At 33.2% G+C, this 18138-nt stretch overlaps 1 protein-coding gene across 1 annotated transcript in view; it reads right to left on the bottom strand.

Moving 5' to 3' along the window:
• LOC115882512 (neurogenic locus Notch protein) overlaps nt 1-18138 on the bottom strand; it is a 249523-nt gene that overhangs the window by 7966 nt on the left and 223419 nt on the right. Inside the window, exons 10-21 of the mRNA XM_030900608.1 lie at nt 10154-10358; nt 9824-9957; nt 9534-9738; nt 8049-8300; nt 7704-7982; nt 7340-7572; nt 6377-6961; nt 4527-5095; nt 3572-3749; nt 3182-3426; nt 2994-3117; nt 872-1170 (exon numbers count right to left, since the gene is read on the bottom strand). Coding sequence (XP_030756468.1) covers nt 872-1170; nt 2994-3117; nt 3182-3426; nt 3572-3749; nt 4527-5095; nt 6377-6961; nt 7340-7572; nt 7704-7982; nt 8049-8300; nt 9534-9738; nt 9824-9957; nt 10154-10358 — 3308 coding nt within the window. The remainder of the gene's footprint in view (nt 1-871; nt 1171-2993; nt 3118-3181; nt 3427-3571; nt 3750-4526; nt 5096-6376; nt 6962-7339; nt 7573-7703; nt 7983-8048; nt 8301-9533; nt 9739-9823; nt 9958-10153; nt 10359-18138) is intronic.

Raw genomic sequence — 18138 nt, 5'->3', positions numbered from 1 at the left:
ATGTAACCATTTCCTCTCTTAACTATTTTATTTAAGGCTTAGGCTTGATTTTTATGCATCCGTTGTCCGACGATACGATGATACGATATTAATTTTATTGGTTGAATTTAAAGACTTCGACTGGTTAGAAAATTACGCAGTTTTTAAATTAATTGCATTTTCATGCCTCCGTTCATCGGATATACGATTGGTGTCATTTTATATTTTCATTTCCCTAAGGATTTTTTTGATTTCTAAGAGCTAGCAGCGTTTTTTCGAGAGAGAATTTCAAGAAACCTGGTTCTTTAATAGTTCTGCCGGTAGACGTTGCTTTCACTACTGCGCATCATATCTGTATTTAACATCTGTTCACTACTGCACATCACAAATTCGCCCTGTATTTCAGGAACTAAGGAGACTAGGACAAACCTATGTGTAGCATATTTAGTTTTATAAAAAAGTACAAAAGTAATGTGAAAATCGCATCATTATCTCTCTACTCATAAACGAGAAATCCCATAAAACACACGAAAATGGGATACCCTGTACAGATGTGCTGTGCAGTAGTGAACCTCAGTAGTCTACCAGCAGCCAGACGGTCCGCACTTTGGTCAGGAGAGCACAGCAAAAAATATATTAAAGAAACGGCTTTCTTAAAATTCTCCCGACGGTGCAGCTCTTGTACTATTATATTTTTATTAACGTTTGATTAAATTTGCCAAAAAGTGTTAAAATGTCTGTTATCGTACGATCTTTCACCGTTGACAAGCCGGAGTAAAAAAATTACGGATGAAAAGTGGCGCGAAGACGCCATAGCCAATCAGAACGCCGTCGGACCATCGTATCAACGGATAACGGACGCATGAAAATCAATCTTTAGACATTATCTTACCTGCATATCCATGAGGACGATCATAGAGATAACGCCTTCGGCAAGTTCCGGTGGTTCCTCGTCGCAATCCAGACCGTCCCAGTTGCATTCGGCGTTGTTGCAACCGTAATCGCAATGGCCGTTGCCGTAGTGTTTTTGGCAGTAGGCGTCGTAGATCGGGTTGCACGGGTTCAGCTTCTTCTCGCAGTCGCGTCCGTCGAACAGACACTGGGGCGTGTTACATTCCTCGTTGCAATGACCGTCGTAGAAATGGTCCCAACAGTTGATTGGGGCGGTGCAATTAGCCCATGGATTGATACCTGCAGAACAAATAATTTATACATCTAAAAAAATCTTAATGATCTCCAAAGTACTGGGAATTCACGGTTCTTTGGAGCCATCAAAGAACAGGGACTCGAAATTAATTCCCGTTTTTTTCTTTATTTTCGGGACTCGGTAACAATAATTAAAAATATTTTTTTGTGACTGTCTTTTAAGATCGAAATGACTTTTAACAATTCCGTCAACTAGCGTTAAACTTTAAAGAGTTTTTTGTTCGGCTGGTTTATTTTCCAATAAGATTAGGTCTCGTTTGAGTCCAGACTGAATAGTCTGGACGCATTTTTATCTCTGAAATCTTACTACAGAGAGGAAAAAATCTCTCTAAATATACAGTGATGCTAGATACTATTTTATACAAATTATTAAATATGTAACTTTTTTAATTAGTATAATGTTGTTCAATGTATAAGTTATACAGGATGTCCCAGAAATAAGTGCAGATATTTTAAGGGGTGGTAGATCTGATCAAAAGAAACATCTTTTCTCTTTACTATTTTAAAAATAAATTGAAAAGAACCGAGTTATTTAACTTTGAAAATTTAAAAAAATAATGGCAACATTTAAGAACTGCTGGCGATAACTAGCTATTTCTAGCTATTTTAGTTTTCACGAGGGTTTCAGCTCATTCGATGCCCTGTGCCAGATAGTCAAAGCCAGACTTGCCAGATAGTCAAAGTATATGCTATAATTATTAGTGAAATCTACAATCACTGGAATGAGTTGTTGTGTTGTTCGTATACCGTTTATTTTTTCTGATTTTGTCGATGTTCCGAATAGTGAATTCCGATAAACATGTTGGTATTTTGTTTTATATGATCTCAGTATGAATAATATAGTGAATTATTTTATTAAATTTAGTTCTAAATAAAGTTATTTTGCTGTATAACCATGATTTTCATAAACCTCATAAGAATAATTTTACTCAGTTTGGTTCTCATTTAAAGGGTAAGTACAAACGAAATATTTAAAAGAATGTTTTTTTTATTGAAACTACTTCGTAATATGGAAATATTAAGAGATATTTTTTAAGTATATGTAGTTAAAAATAAATCTAAAAATGTGGTATGGCGTAAATATAATTAATGTGGTTCGTTTCTAGAATTGTTAGCAATAGACACTGATATGATTAGAATTAATGCTCGTAATTTTTTGTGTACAAATTTAAAATTACAGTGAATACAAATAATATGTTGAATATGGATAATGTAGGAGGTGGCAACACTGCAAAATACACCGTAGAGAAATCTCAGGTGAATACACAAGTGGCATTAAAAACTTTATTTAAAATTTCTCGGAAAATGTCAAGAAGAATAAAAAATTTTCAACAATTTTTTTTCGCAAAAAAAACCTCATAGGCATGTTTCTGGGGCCGAAATATACTATTGGTTAAAATATTTGCACTTATTTCTGGAACCCTCTGTACTTTATGATAAGTTTTTATAGGTATTTGCATTTTTAATTCACATATATAAGGTTTTTTCCAAATTTAGTTAAGTTGGTTGATGTGAATTTTAAGTTACTTTGGTTTTTTTCTTTGCTTGTGTTCTTGTTTGTGTTAATATTTTTTCAATTTTCTCATGACTGGTTACTTAATAATTTGATATTATTTTCAATCTCAATTTTTATCGAATTTACTTTTGCTTTTGAATTGCTTGCTGATTGATAACCTAACCAAACCAAACCATTATTGAACAAAAATTAGCAAGTACCGAAAGTGCCGAGAAAATCAGGAAATCCCGGTTCCTTAAAGACGTAGTAGTAACTGTAAAATAGCTCCAGTTCCGGAAATCCTAATACATACCTAACGAACAATCGTTGCCATCAAAATCACAAGCGTAAGTGTTGCATTCTTCGTCACATCGCCTGTTGCCTCTCTTAGAAGCACACTTATTTTTGATGCATTGCTGTCTTTGTCGTTCCAAGTCCTACAATAAGAATAAAAAAAATAAACCAAGTTTTAGTTTGTTATTAAAAAAAATCGTAACGTACCTTTTCGAAGTATTTACTGAAATCTATGGATGTTTTTATGGAAACTCCCAATCCTGCTGGTGCATTCTTATCATAGATTTCACAGTTCTTGCCTGTGTGTTTTGGAGGGCAATAGCAAGCGTAGTCTCCAAACTTATCCTGACAGACGGCATTTGGATGTCTACATGGGTTACTGTTGCATTCATTCAAAGAGTCGATTTCACAATTAACGCCTGCAGTACCAACGGGACAGTCACAAACATAACCTAAAAGTAAGAAACCTAGTTATTTAAGCTAATACATAAGGGGCTTGGATCACTAGATCACAAAATTATATAGCAAAATCTTAGACAAGAGGACTAGTCAATATAATGTTATAAACATTTTTTTTGTAACAAGTTTGTATCTTACCTCCAGCATCTGATATTCTGCATGTTCCTCCATTTTGACAAGGATCGGAGTCGCAATCGTACCCGCTGAACTGACAGTTTTTACCATAATATCCTTCCTGGCATGTGCATTTGTGACCATGATAGACGATAGTGCATACTCCTCCATTCTGACAAGGCGAAGCAGCACAAACGTTCGTCTGAAAATATTATTATTATTAGAGACGGTATGTGTTATTTAATGATCTGTTATTTAGAAATAACAGTTCTGAAATAACAGGTTACTTGTTAAAAATAAGAAAAGTATGCGAATACCAGTGCCTTAATTGCCATTTGAAGGTGGTATCGCTTCGCCAACATTTTAATGATCTCTTATTTAACAATAACAGTTATAAAATAACAGGTAACTTGTTAATAATAACAGGTATGAAAATAATAGTGTTCTGCTACGAATATATACAGGATCGCTACGAATAAAAGTTTAGCAGATTAGCACAGTTGGTACTTTATGAAAATAACAGATGTAACCGAACATTTATGGCTTGTGATATGAAGTCCAGATTGCTCAGTTATAAAATTTTACAAGGCTGTAGAGAATTTTTTGATTTAGAAAGCTTAAAAAAAATTGGCAACTGTTGTTGTAGGGTTGTAATTATTATTGATTACTAATTTTACAGTAGTTATTTTTGCTGATGCTTATTGTTATTGTTAGAGGATTATAACACGTATTATAGGTAGAGATTAAGAGATAATGATTATATACGATTGTTCATAATAAAGAGCAAATGACAGAAAGCTAGAGTCTGTACTGTGATATTAAAAATATTACTCAAAATATACTTGTTTATTTTTGATGATTTGATTGTTTAAAAATGAAAGTAATAAAAAATAAATCCTGTTATATTAAATTTATTTTAAATAATATTTTCAATTGTTATTAAGAAATAACAGTTGAAAAAATCTAGTTCTAAACATACCTTTTCTTCACAATGATGACCGGTATAGCCAGGCTTACAGTTACACTGATAATCATTGACCAGTTGTATACAAGCTTGTGTACCAGGATTCGAGCAAGGATTCGACAAACATTCGTTGATATCCCCCTCGCATCGAGGTCCAACAAATCCAGGCAGACATTTGCATTCGAACCCGCCAACTTTATCAATACAGGTGCCGTTATTGTGACAGGAATCCGACTGACAGTCATTGTGATTGATCTCGCACAAGTATCCCAATGTTCCCGCGGGACAGGAGCATAGAAAACCGTCGATGAGGTCGTGGCACAGGCCGCCGTTTTGGCAGGGATTCGGCTGGCAGTCGTCGATGTTCAGTTCACAGTTCTGGCCTTGGAATCCTTTAGGACACTCGCAGGAATAGGAACCGATCAGATCTTTGCAAGTGGCGCCGTTTTGACAGGGCGCGGATTCGCACTCGTTGATCTCGATTTGGCAGTAGGAGCCCGTGTAGCCTTCCTTGCAGTGACATCTGTGAGAGTTGCCGATGGTCTCGCAAGTACCGTTGTTGCAAAGGAATTGCCACGGTATTCCTGAAATAGTTTAGTAATCAGTAGATAATACTTTATTGTAAATATATTATAACAATGCCTGATAGTCTAAAAGACTAAGGAAAGAGTATATTGCTATATATTCCATATTTAATATAAATATGTGAGTTAAATAACTAAAGCATATTTATAAAATTGATAATTAGTAATAATTATGATAATTATAATAACCTCACTGTAGTAGTTGTCGCAAAACATTTTTCGATGCACGTCATCAATCATATCGAAATTGACAGTAAAGCCTATAAACCTGACTAAATGAAATTTGGGCAAAACTGTTTAAATTTGTTGTATAATTTAAGATACCGAGCAGCTCTTCATTTTACTTTATAGAGCAAATGATTGTAACAGATATTTTATTTAGATTAACGCTGCAAAAATTAGTTTAAAGCGAATTTTATTATCGCTATGTTGGTTCAGCAACGTTGTCGTTTATTATTTGGCAATTATCATAATGTCAGTCATTATTTTGTATAATATCGTGTTGTTGTTGAATCTTTGTGAGTTATTCTCGTTTTTTGCCTATTTTCATAGTTTTTTTTTAAATTGTACTTTTAAACAAAAACAGTTCTTTTAAGAAGAACTTTTCGAGTTATTGTATTGCATTTCTAGAAATTGTGTGTTCAAAATATGCCGAAGCATTTAAACAGTCGAAGCAAAGAGCATGTAACTCCCTGTCAAACTATTTGGAAGGAGAACGTGACAATAAAGATGCTTTATTACCCTTGATTGCAGTCGGAGAAGTAAGTTTGATTGGTAAGCACATTATACCATTTTCAAAGTTAGTTTTTAGTAAATTCTGTGATTATTAGTTTGTGTATTAATGGCACCCTCTTACCTTATTTTTTTTATTATTACTACTTGTGGTGTTGTAAGTTGTACAGATAATAAAATAATACAAATAACCCATAATAACGCTTAGAATAATCTTCATAATGGACTAGTTTTTGCCAATATGTAATAAGTAAAATAAGCTATAAAACATTTTAAAAGTATTAATTACCAAATTAAAAATAAAACGTAAAAATCTTTAAAAAATGATATAATAAATATATTGTTTCCCAATTTTACATTAAGATTCATTCCATAAATCCGTCACAACCTGGCAGCGCTGTTGCCATCGCTTGTCATTTAAAGTTGATCACGTGCCTCGGAAATTGTTTTGTGATTACCGTATGTCTAATGAATGTATATTAAAATAATATTTGACTCCTTTCCTAGCACTTTTATTCAATGAATATTTTTGTTGTTAAAGAAACTTACCTTTTCTGATGGCTGCATCTTGACAACTGACCATTTCCACATCACAGACCTTTCCTGTCCATCCAGGGCCACAGGTACACTGGTATTGATTCTTTACTTGCTTACAGGTAGCTTGATTCTCGCAAGGATTCGTTGAACACCAGTCTACATATTCTCCACAATCTTTTCCAGTATATCCATATGGACAGTGACACGTGTAATGCGTGGTGTGATCTTGACAGGTCGCGTAGTTCCTACACGGCGAGCTGTCACACAAGTTGATGCGATTTTGACAGTTCGAACCAGTATAACCCGGCTTGCAGTTGCACGTGTAGGAATTGATGCCATCTATGCACGTTCCACCGTACATGCAACTGCTTTCTGTACAGTCTTCGTCGTTGGTATCACAGTTTATGCCTGAGAAGCCCAGTGGGCAAGTACAGGTGTAGGAATCGACATACTGGTTACAAGTGGCTCCGTTTTTGCATGGGTTGGATAAGCATTCGTCAATATCTATTTCGCATTGTTTGCCTTCGAATCCGTTGACGCATAAGCACGTAAATTCGCCGATTTCGTCCAGGCAAGTACCTCCGTTTTGACATGGAGCTAGAAAGATAGTAAATTAATTAATTAAGCATTAATTATTTAGCTAATAGACGAATTAATCATAACTAATTAATTATATTTAATTAATTAATTAAATATAATTTATATTTAATTAATTAAATTATAATTAACTTTAATCAATTATAGTAAATTAATAAACTATATTTCATTAATTATTTATATTTACTTAATTAAATATAATTAATATTTAATTAATTATACAAATATAATTGATTAACTATAATTAATTAATCAAATTTAATTAGAACTTAATTAATTAATTATATTTAATTAATTAAATATAATGATGAAAATAATATTTTATTAATTGGCGTATTAATTAATTAATGAACCATGCTGAAACAGAAGATCACTTACATGATGCGCAATCGTCGGTGTTGATGGAACAGTCTTTTCCTTCGTATCCTCTTGCGCAGAGACATTGGTACGATCCGTTGACGTTTCTACAGGTGGCGCCATTTCTACAAGGTCTGGAAACTACACACTCGTCTACGTCTTGTTCGCAGAAACGCCCCGTATATCCTAGGTTGCAGGTACAAGCGAAATCCAGATAATTTGAGCTCGGAGTGCATTTGGCGTTGTGGCGACATCTTCAATTGAAAATTAAAAAAGTGAATATACATTTTAAGCTATAATTTTGTTTGAAAACATCAATTAACCACAATACATTAAAAAAAACATAGAAAACTTTGTTATTAATTCAAAATTGTTCAAATCTAACCTGTTTGGAGCACAAGGATCCAACCTATCCTGGCACTCTCTTCCGGTGAACGGAAGTTCACACACGCATTCGTAGCTGTTCACGTGATCGATGCACGTTCCACCGTTCTTGCACGGATTGCTGGCGCACTCATCAACGTTAGTCTCACAGTTGATTCCAGAATATCCTGGTAAACATTCGCAGGTATACGAAGCCAAATGGTCGTAGCATATGCCTCCGTGCTGACAGGGATTGCTAGCGCATTCGTCGATGTTGATTTCACATTGCTTTCCACCAAATCTAGAAGAAAAAATTAGTTAAACCATTCATTTCGGACCAACCTTAATCACTGTTCATTGTACTTACCCAGCTAGACAGTGACAGATGAACTGATTGACGCCATCTTCGCAACTTCCTCCATGTCTGCAAGGGTTGCTCTTGCACTCATCCACGTCACTGAGGCATCGGGCGTCATAGTAACCTCTGGGACATTCGCATCTGAACCCGTTGACCAGGTCGATGCACACGCCACCGTTGGCACAAGGATTCGAAGCGCATTCGTCAATGTCATTCTCGCAATGCCGACCAGTGAAACCAGGCATACATTCGCAGGCGTAACTAGAAAATACATTACGTCAAAAGTGACCTTATATACTAAATAATTTCACGTAAAAAGGGAAAACTTGAGACATGCATGTACAGGTTAAGTCAATAATTTCACTGAGTAAATTAAAAAAAATCTATACAATTTTTTTTGGAGGTAATCACTGACATGCCCTGTATATTACTAAAAACAATTAGAATACACATTATGGAGGTACTTGCATATAGTAAATATTTGAATGTATTCAAAATAGAAGTCTGTCTAATGAGAGAATATTTGACGATGACGGTTGCTGGTCTGTTATTGTAATTCACAGATACATTATATTTTCTGTTAATATTTGAAAGTAGTCTGTCGAAATCTTCCCAGACAAGTTGGACAAACTTTAACTCCATTGTATGCATTCAGATTGTTAAATTTTCACTCTTGTCACAACCAAAAATAAACCTTTTAACTTACAATGCGAAGGGATATCCACTGAGTAGCATAAAAAAGAAGAAATATGTCAAATTAATTGTATACATTTGCCATAGAGTAGATATATTACAGTGAAAGTGGGAAATTCAATGATTGTTAACATTCACTAGGAAATGCTAGCAATTATGCATTGGACCAGTGAATGCGGTATTTTAAAGAGATTTGTCGACTTTTCCTAGTAATTTCTAACATCACTAGAGTGAAAGTAACATTTACTAAAGGTTGCCAGTAAAAGTTATTCTATTGTACAAGGCGAGTGTGGTGAGGAAGAATGTTAAAACATTTTAAAGTGTACAAAACAATTAAAAAAACTTCATAAACATAAGATTAATTATTAATAAAGTTCTTCATCGTGGACAAAATAAAGTATGCCCGAATTTTCTTCAATGGGAGTTACTTGTTATTATATCAAAACATTTAATAAGTTCGTAGTCACTAGGCATCTTTCACTCACTTCGTCCAGGGAATGCTAGCATTCACTAGTAAAAGTTGGTTTCAAAAATATCTGTTGAACTTTTACTGGCGTAGTCTTAGTAAATCAGTGAATGTCAGCTTTGACTAGTAATTGTGAACAATCACTGATTTCCAACTTTTACTGTAACAGATACTATAGCATAAAAATATAATCTAATATTTATAAAATGAATAATAAAAAATATTTAATAGGCTTAATATTCAATATTATTATATAAAATGATAATTGCATGAAATGTTACTAAACATATCAAGAAAATAATGGATCTATTATAAAAATTTTGTTTTTATCTTACCTGTTGATACCGTCGATACATTTAGCTCCATTTCTACAAGGATTACTGTTACATTCGTTGATGTTGATCTCGCAGTTGGGTCCAGACGTGCCAGGCTTACAAATACACTGATATCCATTAACCAGGTCCTGACAGATGCCTCCATATTGACACGGGTTCGAATCACACTCGTTCAGTTGGTATTGACAAAGTCTCCCAATATAACCTATAGGAGAAAAAAGTGAGAGAGCTATTTAGTAATGCGTTCTTTGGTTCAATTCAGAGTAATAAAAAATAAATATTAATCTTACCAGGATGACACATGCAAGTGAATGAGTTCTCTCCGTCCAGACATTCGCCGTGGTGACATGGTGAAGATTGACAGTCGTTGATGTTGGTTTCACAAGACATACCTGTATAACCCGGAGGGCATTCACAGGTGTACCTGTAATAAATATGATTAAATCAAGTTTGTAGTTATATTTAAAGGATACGACTGGAAAGTGCAGTTTAGAGATAAGCAGAGAACCACACAACTATCCAAGAGAACTTAAGCGTACTTCCTTTTTATCATAATCTAACAAGGTATGAGAGACACGTTTTTGTAAAGCTCTCAGAAATGAAAAAATATTATTACTTACCCAGCAATGGAATCATGGCATGTTCCTCCATTTCTACAAGGTTGACTAACGCAATCGTCGATGTTGATCTGACATCTGGAGCCAGTGAAACCTATGGCACAGGTGCATTTGAAGGAGTTGATCAAGTCGTGGCAGACTCCGCCATTTAAACATGGCGTGTCCTTGCACTCGTCTATGTCGATTTCACATTGAGTTCCGGTAAAACCTGAAACAAAAACAATAAAGTAATAAAATTATCATATTTTTGTCTTTTATAGTGTTTCATTTTCTAAAAAATGGAGAAAAAAGCTCTATAATATATAATACATATCCAACTAAAGGGTCTCAGAAATTTCTCTAATATTGGGCTATATGTATAACTATTTTGATTTTTTTTTCTCTGATCTGATCAGTTTATGTTATTTTAATTTTAAAATGTTATTGCATTTATTATCTTGTTTTTTTTAGAAATGTGTCAAAATTCCAAGGCCTTAATTTCTAAATAAAGAACTGTAATTTTGTCAAACTGATTTTTCAACTTGTTTCATTTATCTATGTGCAATTCTGAGCAATGTTATTATGAGTTATTTATACAGTAACCCTAGATCATATACATATAGGACAGTAACAAATAAATATTATACCGGGTGCGTCTTAAAAGTGGCTCACCCCTAAAACTTTTTTATTTTCTTCAAATAAAAAACCGAGATTTGGTATGTTAGTATATGACATAAATTAGGATTGATTGACGTATTCAATTCTTTTCGGTCACTTCGTGTTTCACCGGAAATGACTACTAACTTTTAATTTTTAAATGGCTTCCTGGGTATTTTTTTACTTTATTCGATAGAAAATGACACTCTGAATAGAATGGCATGTCATATCTCAACTTTTGACATATTAGAGTGTTCCTTGGTCATAAATGTAACGACAATTTGATTGGAAATACCAAATTATTCGTAAAAAAATGCTTTTTCCAAATATGCTAATGAGCCACTCTCGTTCCATTTGAAAAATTTGAGATACGATTAAAAATACGATTTGGACATCTTTTAACCGGCCAGGACAAGACACGAAAAACATTACACGATCAAATCTATTTTACCCAGGCCCCTTGATTAAAAATTAATGTTTTCAGTACAGCCATGGCACTCTGGATTGAAATTTAAAATATGAGTTTTTAAGCGAGCATGTCAAAAGTTGACATATGATCTGTCATTCTATTCAGAGTGTTATTCCCTATGGAATAAAGTAAAAAAATACCGACGGCGCCATTTAGAAATCAAAAGTTGTAGTAATTTCCGGTGAAACAGGAAGTGTCCGAAAACAATTGAATATGTCAATCAATCCTATACTAACCATACCAAATCTTGTTTTTTTATAAACCTAACGTTCTTCTGTTTACATGTGGTTTGTAAATCTTGGGTCCTTTCGTTTTGTAAGGTTTGTCTGTTTATGTTATTTGTCTAACGGAATTAGTATAGTCTATAATTAGACATTTTGTATTGAAAACTTCACTAAAGCTAAGGTATATTAGTGTTGTAAGATGATTGCTGTGTCCTGCAACTAACATACTTCGTCTCCCAAACTGTAATAAAACAGTCATTTGGGTTAATATATTTCTCGGGTTTTTGCACAATCATTTCCTTCGAAACTGGTAGTACTAATTCCAATTAGCATGTAGAAAGTACTGAGCATGCAACGTGTACTTTTAGACCACATCCGACAACTATCCTAGGCAGAACAGATTTTTTTATTAATTTATTTAAATATTCATTCACATCCCTTGTTATAATTGATGTTTTCAGTTTCTTATGTCAGTTTCCGAGTGTAATTATTATTTTTAATGAAAGTACCAACGCCTGTAACTTGTTTTAATTACGAACATTTTAAATTCATTCACTATTCGAAAGTAATGATTTCATTAGCATTTACTGTTTTACTGCTGTTTGTATGTTCTTGTTCTACGTGGAGTAAAATGATCAATTGAAAAGATTCTTGCAAACAGAAAAACTAAAAACTTTTGGCCTTAGGTTTGTGACTTTTTTGCTCCAAATTAGTAATTTTTACATTTTTATAAAACCTGTTGTAGAGGTGTTTGTTCAATAAGTGCAACTATTTTAACTGGAAGTATATTTCGACACCAAAAACATACTCATGAGGTTTTTTCCTTGACATTTCCGAGAAATTAAAAAACAACTTTTTAGTGCCACATATTCTTTCTCCTGAAATTTCTTCAGGGTGATTTGAAGCTTTGCAATGTTGCCATCTTCTACATTACCGACATTTTGAATAAGTGATACCAATAATTAAACTTTTAGTAACGTAATCGATGGCGCGATTTTTAAATTCATTGTTGCCAACCATGGTCATAATATTCGGCGCCGGGATGATTAACTGACATTTAAATTTCCCGCTGGGGATTCAGATTGGCTCTGCTGTAAAAAATGCCAAGTTGTCACATTTATTTATTTATTTCCTAACATTAATTGTCATTCGTTTTGACACTTTATAGTTTTGTATTACGAGTTTTTGGTTTAACTGAATTGTGTTGTGATACTTTAAGCTTAAAATTTTTTACTAGCTGACCTTGGAGCCGAACATTGTTCTTTTTAGAACCTCTTTTAGTGCGAAGTGTACAAGATCGTTGCAAAAAACTCATCCCAACCTTATTAGATTATTTTACACGGAAAAGCAGTAGTAATGGCCCTTTATGTTCTTTAAGCGCTGTTAAGGAAGTGAGTTTTGTTGATGCAAATAATAACTGTTTATATATTTTATCATTAATTTATTTTTGTCTCCTAAAATATTTTGATTGAAAGAAAATATGCAAAAGTGGGCAACGCTGTGCCGGTCAAGCTTCATCACGTGACTAAAAGTTTATTTGGTACGATCTTTATATTGGTGGGTTTATAAGGTTTATAGTAATTTTACATTACTACAGAATGAAGTACGATTAATTATTATAATTATACCAGTGTCATTACTAATATTTTTTTCTATCAAGGTAAGACAATAATTTCTTATTCATGTGCTAACATGGGCCGTCGAATAAGCTGATCAACAAGCTGAACCGGTGTTTCTCAAAATGTATGTTTTTATTTAACGTTGCAAATTTAAAAAAGCATACATTTTGAAACTCGGTTATTTTTAACCCAATCCCTGTCTTTCTGTTCATTACAAAAACTCAATAAAATATATATATCTGGCTTTCTTTTCCCATAAATATCGGTGAAAGTAAAGAATAAAAATAAAATATATAACGACAGTTCCAGTTGTTATGTTAAAGTAGAATTAATCTGTATATAAATCACATTTAGCTACGCAGCCTCGGCTTGTTTTAACCACCATATAATATATTACACCGATTTCTAATGACACTATTCTGTCTGTAGTTAAATAAATCGCATAATAATACACAACTTACAGATTTATTAGCTTCCCTGATTTTTGGTCTAGCATTCTTAGAAATTTAAATATGTGGTTTTATTTCAAACTCGCTTTTGCTATCCTTTTTGTGGTATCTCGTTTTATGCGGGGTTAGTTCTTTGAAAACACCGCGTATATCAAAATAACTTTTTATTCATTATACATTTTTATTACATACATTATATAGCTATACAGGGTGTCCCAATATTGCGCGGACATAGAACTGCTACGTATTTTTGGAATGAAAATAAGTTCATTTCATTGGACACAATTTACCTCTATACAAAACTACTTTGTTTGGCCGTTAGAGGGCATCAAACTATAAAAAAATAACACATTTTTTTAAGATATTTTAAAAACCGTGTATGCTGCTTAAAATGAGCGACTATTGTGTACCTATTATTATCCATTAATTTATTTCCTGTATATGTAGATCATTTTCATAGTTAAAATCATTTTACGTAACTAAGAAACCATTATAAACCAAAATTTGATATAGAAATAATGTTAAGATACATTTATTGTATTGGAATTGTTTCGAGAAATCTACATTAAAAGATTGCGCCACGAATGCAGAAAATACGTTCTTCAGATCCGACAACAAAAACAATTCGCTCTCGAACACGGCCGCCTTTCAACTTTTGCATAACGCTACGTAGAGATGTGCAAATATATCGATATTTTTTAGTCGATATCGATACTACCGCTCATTTATTATTAATAGGAAATAAACCGGCACCATGTTTCCGGCAACTACCTTGATATAATATCAAATTTTAATACATATAGTTCATACCAATTAAACTTTTAGTTAACGTGATTAAGCGTGACCGGCACAGCGTTGCCAACTTTTACATATTTTCTTCAAAATATTTTAGGAAACAAAAATAAATTAATTATAAATATATCAAGTTATTATTTAAATCCACAAAACTCACCTCCTTAACAGCACTTAAGAGACATAAATGCCCATTTCTAACGCTTTCCCGTTCAAAATATTCTAATAAGGTTTGGATGAGTTTTTTGGCATTGGCCATTAAGCTATCTTGTACACTTCGAACTAAAAGAGGTTCTAGAAAGAACAATGTTCGACTGCTAGGTCTGCTAGTATTTTTTTTTAACTTAAAGTATCACAACACAATTCATTTAAACCAAAAACTCGTAATACAAAACTAAAGTGTCAAAATTAATGACAATGTCAGGAAATAAGTAAAATAAATGTGGCAACTTGATATTTTTTACAGCAGAGCTTCCACCTGAATACCCAGCGGGCACTTTAAATTTCCAGTTAGTCCGCCCGGCGCCGAATATATCCATGGTTGGCAACAATGAATTTAAAAATCGCGCCCTCAATTACGCATCTAAAAGTTTAATTGGTATCGCTTATAGTTTTCTAAATTCTTAAAATTGTAAAGTAAGGTTAGCTCAAAACCTGTTTCATATCAGCAAGCACATACCAGTATTCTTAAGACATGTAGGAGAAGTATTAGTTATGATATATATATATATATATATATATATATATATATATATATATATATATATATATATATATATATATCTATATATATATATATATATATATATATATATATATATATATATATATATATATATATATATATATATATATATATATATATATATATATATATATATATATATATATATATATATATATATATATATAGTTAAGACTAATACAATATTATTATAGTTAGAACTAATACTCAAAGGATGAACCGACCATTAGAAAATTTTGTTTTTTCATAATTTGACCCCCTTCGTTTACGAGATCCAAATGGTCACCCACGAATTTGGGACACCATGTATATAATATATAAACAAGGTAGGTGGTATAACCATATAGAGTCAAATATCTAAACGAGGAAACCTCTCTGCAATTCTTATAAGGCTTATAATAATTATAAAAAAAATATCGGTATACCATCCCTATTATATTCTTCGTGAACTAGCGTAGGCGTGTGCCGATATAGTTGCAAATCTGTGCATGCGACTTGGCGCAACTCGCTCTCATCGTTCCGTCTCTCTCTTTCTCGCACGAGACTCGAGACGGAAACAGTCGAGGAAAGGTTCACAGCGGGCGTGGCTAGCTCTTGCGGGCGAACGGCTCAGCGCATCGTTCAGGAACCGTTAATAACATTTCTTATTAATAAAGCTCTAAACAATGTTGCCGGATTACCGCAGGATACCATGTCATCAGAACAATTGCGATATTAATCGATTTAGATAAAATTTGACTTTGACGTTAGTTTCGTTTTGAAATAGATTAAATATGGCATAATTAAATTTAACCTATGCCACAACCTATTCGTTCGACAGCCAGTCGACTTTGCTAGCTTCCTGTACACATGCTGGGTGTCCCGGAAATAAGTGCAAGTATTTTAAGGGGTGGTAGATCTGGGCCAAAAGAAACATATTTTCTCTTTACCATTTTTAAAGTAAATTGATAATAACCGAGTTATTTAACTTCGAAAATTTTAAAAAATAATGGCAACATTTTGAGAGCCGCTGGCATCAATCGATAATTAGCCGCAAATACCAAGCAATTACCTGGATCTCGGCTTGTTCGACGCACAGTGTTGACACATCGTATAGAGAGATTTAAAAACGACTTGAAACATTCAGATCAAAAGTAAAAAAACTTAAGTAACATTAGAAAATAGGACCCCGATAGATAGCAGATCGATGTAATTAGCTTAGAGCGTCGTTTTATCACTTTACCTAAAACCGGAACTCCATACTTAACAACACTTCATTTCACTACGATTCTTGACAGCAGTAAACTTAAATACCCACGTGAATTTGGCAATACATTCATATGCCATATGCCATGAGAATTTAAACTCCCCTGTTTTTCTATTTCACACTCTAGTTTTTGTGAATAAACACCAATATAATTAATATTTTTATTTGAACAATAAAAATATTTTTACAGGCTTATCTTACATTTGCCTAATTTTAGTTTTGTCAGAGATTTAGTGTTTTGAGTAAAATCTGAAATTAATTGGATAACCTCAAAATTCAATCAGCTGATCTGTTTAAATGTAGGTCGTCAACATTGACTATTTACATATCTAATAGAGGGCGCTGATTCAAAAAATTCCAAAAGAAGGTGAAAAAATATCTGATTTATAATATCTGATTTATTTATTTCAGTATCACTGGGCTCATCTGTGTGAGACGACTATGCATCTTGGTGGAATTGTTGATTTCGGAATATTTATAACATAAATAATTAAGTATTTATGTACAATATTGTTTGATGTGTAAAAATCAAAATAATATTCTGCTAAAAGTTATAATATGTGATGTTCAGTTTAATAGATATGTAGGTGTGCACAAAGAATAAGCACTGTCAAAATATTTATACGTTATAACTGTTGAGGGAAACAATTGAAAGTATATCGTAATATGGCGAAAAATACTGCTTAATTGTTCATTATTTAGTTTTTTATTATTTCAATTTACTAATGATGTAATTTACAATGATTAAAAAATCTACAGTGAATAACTTAACTTTAAGTTTTTTTTGTAGAAATTTAAAATGTGAACTTATAACTTATAAACATACAGAATGTGGATAACGTAGGAGGTGGCAACATTGCATTCTCTCAAAGCGCTATAAACAAATTTCCGGAAACTGAACAAGCGGCACTCAAAAGTTTTTCAATATTTTACGGAAAATGTCAAGAAAACTATAAAATTTTCAACGTTTTTTTTTTCGCAAAAAAACCTCATGGCCGTGGATGAAAACCTACTTGGATGCTGTACTTAATGCTGCGCGCATCTCACTTGTATGCTGCCTGTCTAGTATTGAATATTATATCCAAGTCGAGATGGAAGGATTTTTAACATCAAAGTAAGTAGGCTGGCGAACTTTATGCTTGGTCCAAGCACATTTTAACCGTGTCAACCGGGCTTTAGGGATATGTGTGAACATTTGGCAACAATGTTCAGCAGGAGCAAAGCGATTTATCAAGCAGGCCGTCGCGTTGCTCTGTTGTTGCTACGTGAACCGTAGACGATCGGACACAGGAACTCTAAAAGACGGTCATTATCGAGATGTTTAGTGGGTTCCAAAATTACAGTTTTATATAAAAAAATATTTATAAATTAGATTCTTTACATATTATAAAATATGTTTATTGGTACCTTTAGTAATAAAAAATAATAAATATTTACTTAAAAACTTTCTTTGATCATCCTTTATCGAAAAAGTGGGTCATGTTCAAATCTGATCGAGCCAATCTATATTTTTGGGTCCAAAACTACGCCCTACGGTTCGCATCTCCATTTAGGTACGACCTGGCCTACGCCTACGGTTTCGGCGGGGTCAAAACGGCAGGTGTACCCGTGGTACTCGCTTATTTCGATGGAAAGAAAATTGCTACACACACGTGATAGTTTTTGGCAAATTTACAGCCTTGCAATTACCGTCAGTTAGGTCGGCACGATAATATCTGCGCTTTGAGGCTAGGTTTACAGGGGGAAGTTAATAAATTTTGTAATTAACACGAGGGAAATACGTAAAGTTAATAATCTTGATTTGATGA

This window comes from Sitophilus oryzae, unplaced genomic scaffold (genome assembly GCF_002938485.1).
Source record: "Sitophilus oryzae breed Bouriz unplaced genomic scaffold, Soryzae_2.0 scaffold_177_pilon_pilon, whole genome shotgun sequence".
In the NCBI taxonomy this organism is placed as follows: domain Eukaryota; kingdom Metazoa; phylum Arthropoda; class Insecta; order Coleoptera; family Curculionidae; genus Sitophilus; species Sitophilus oryzae.
Note: the sequence above shows the minus strand (reverse complement) of the source record. Positions and strands in the feature narration are given on the sequence as shown.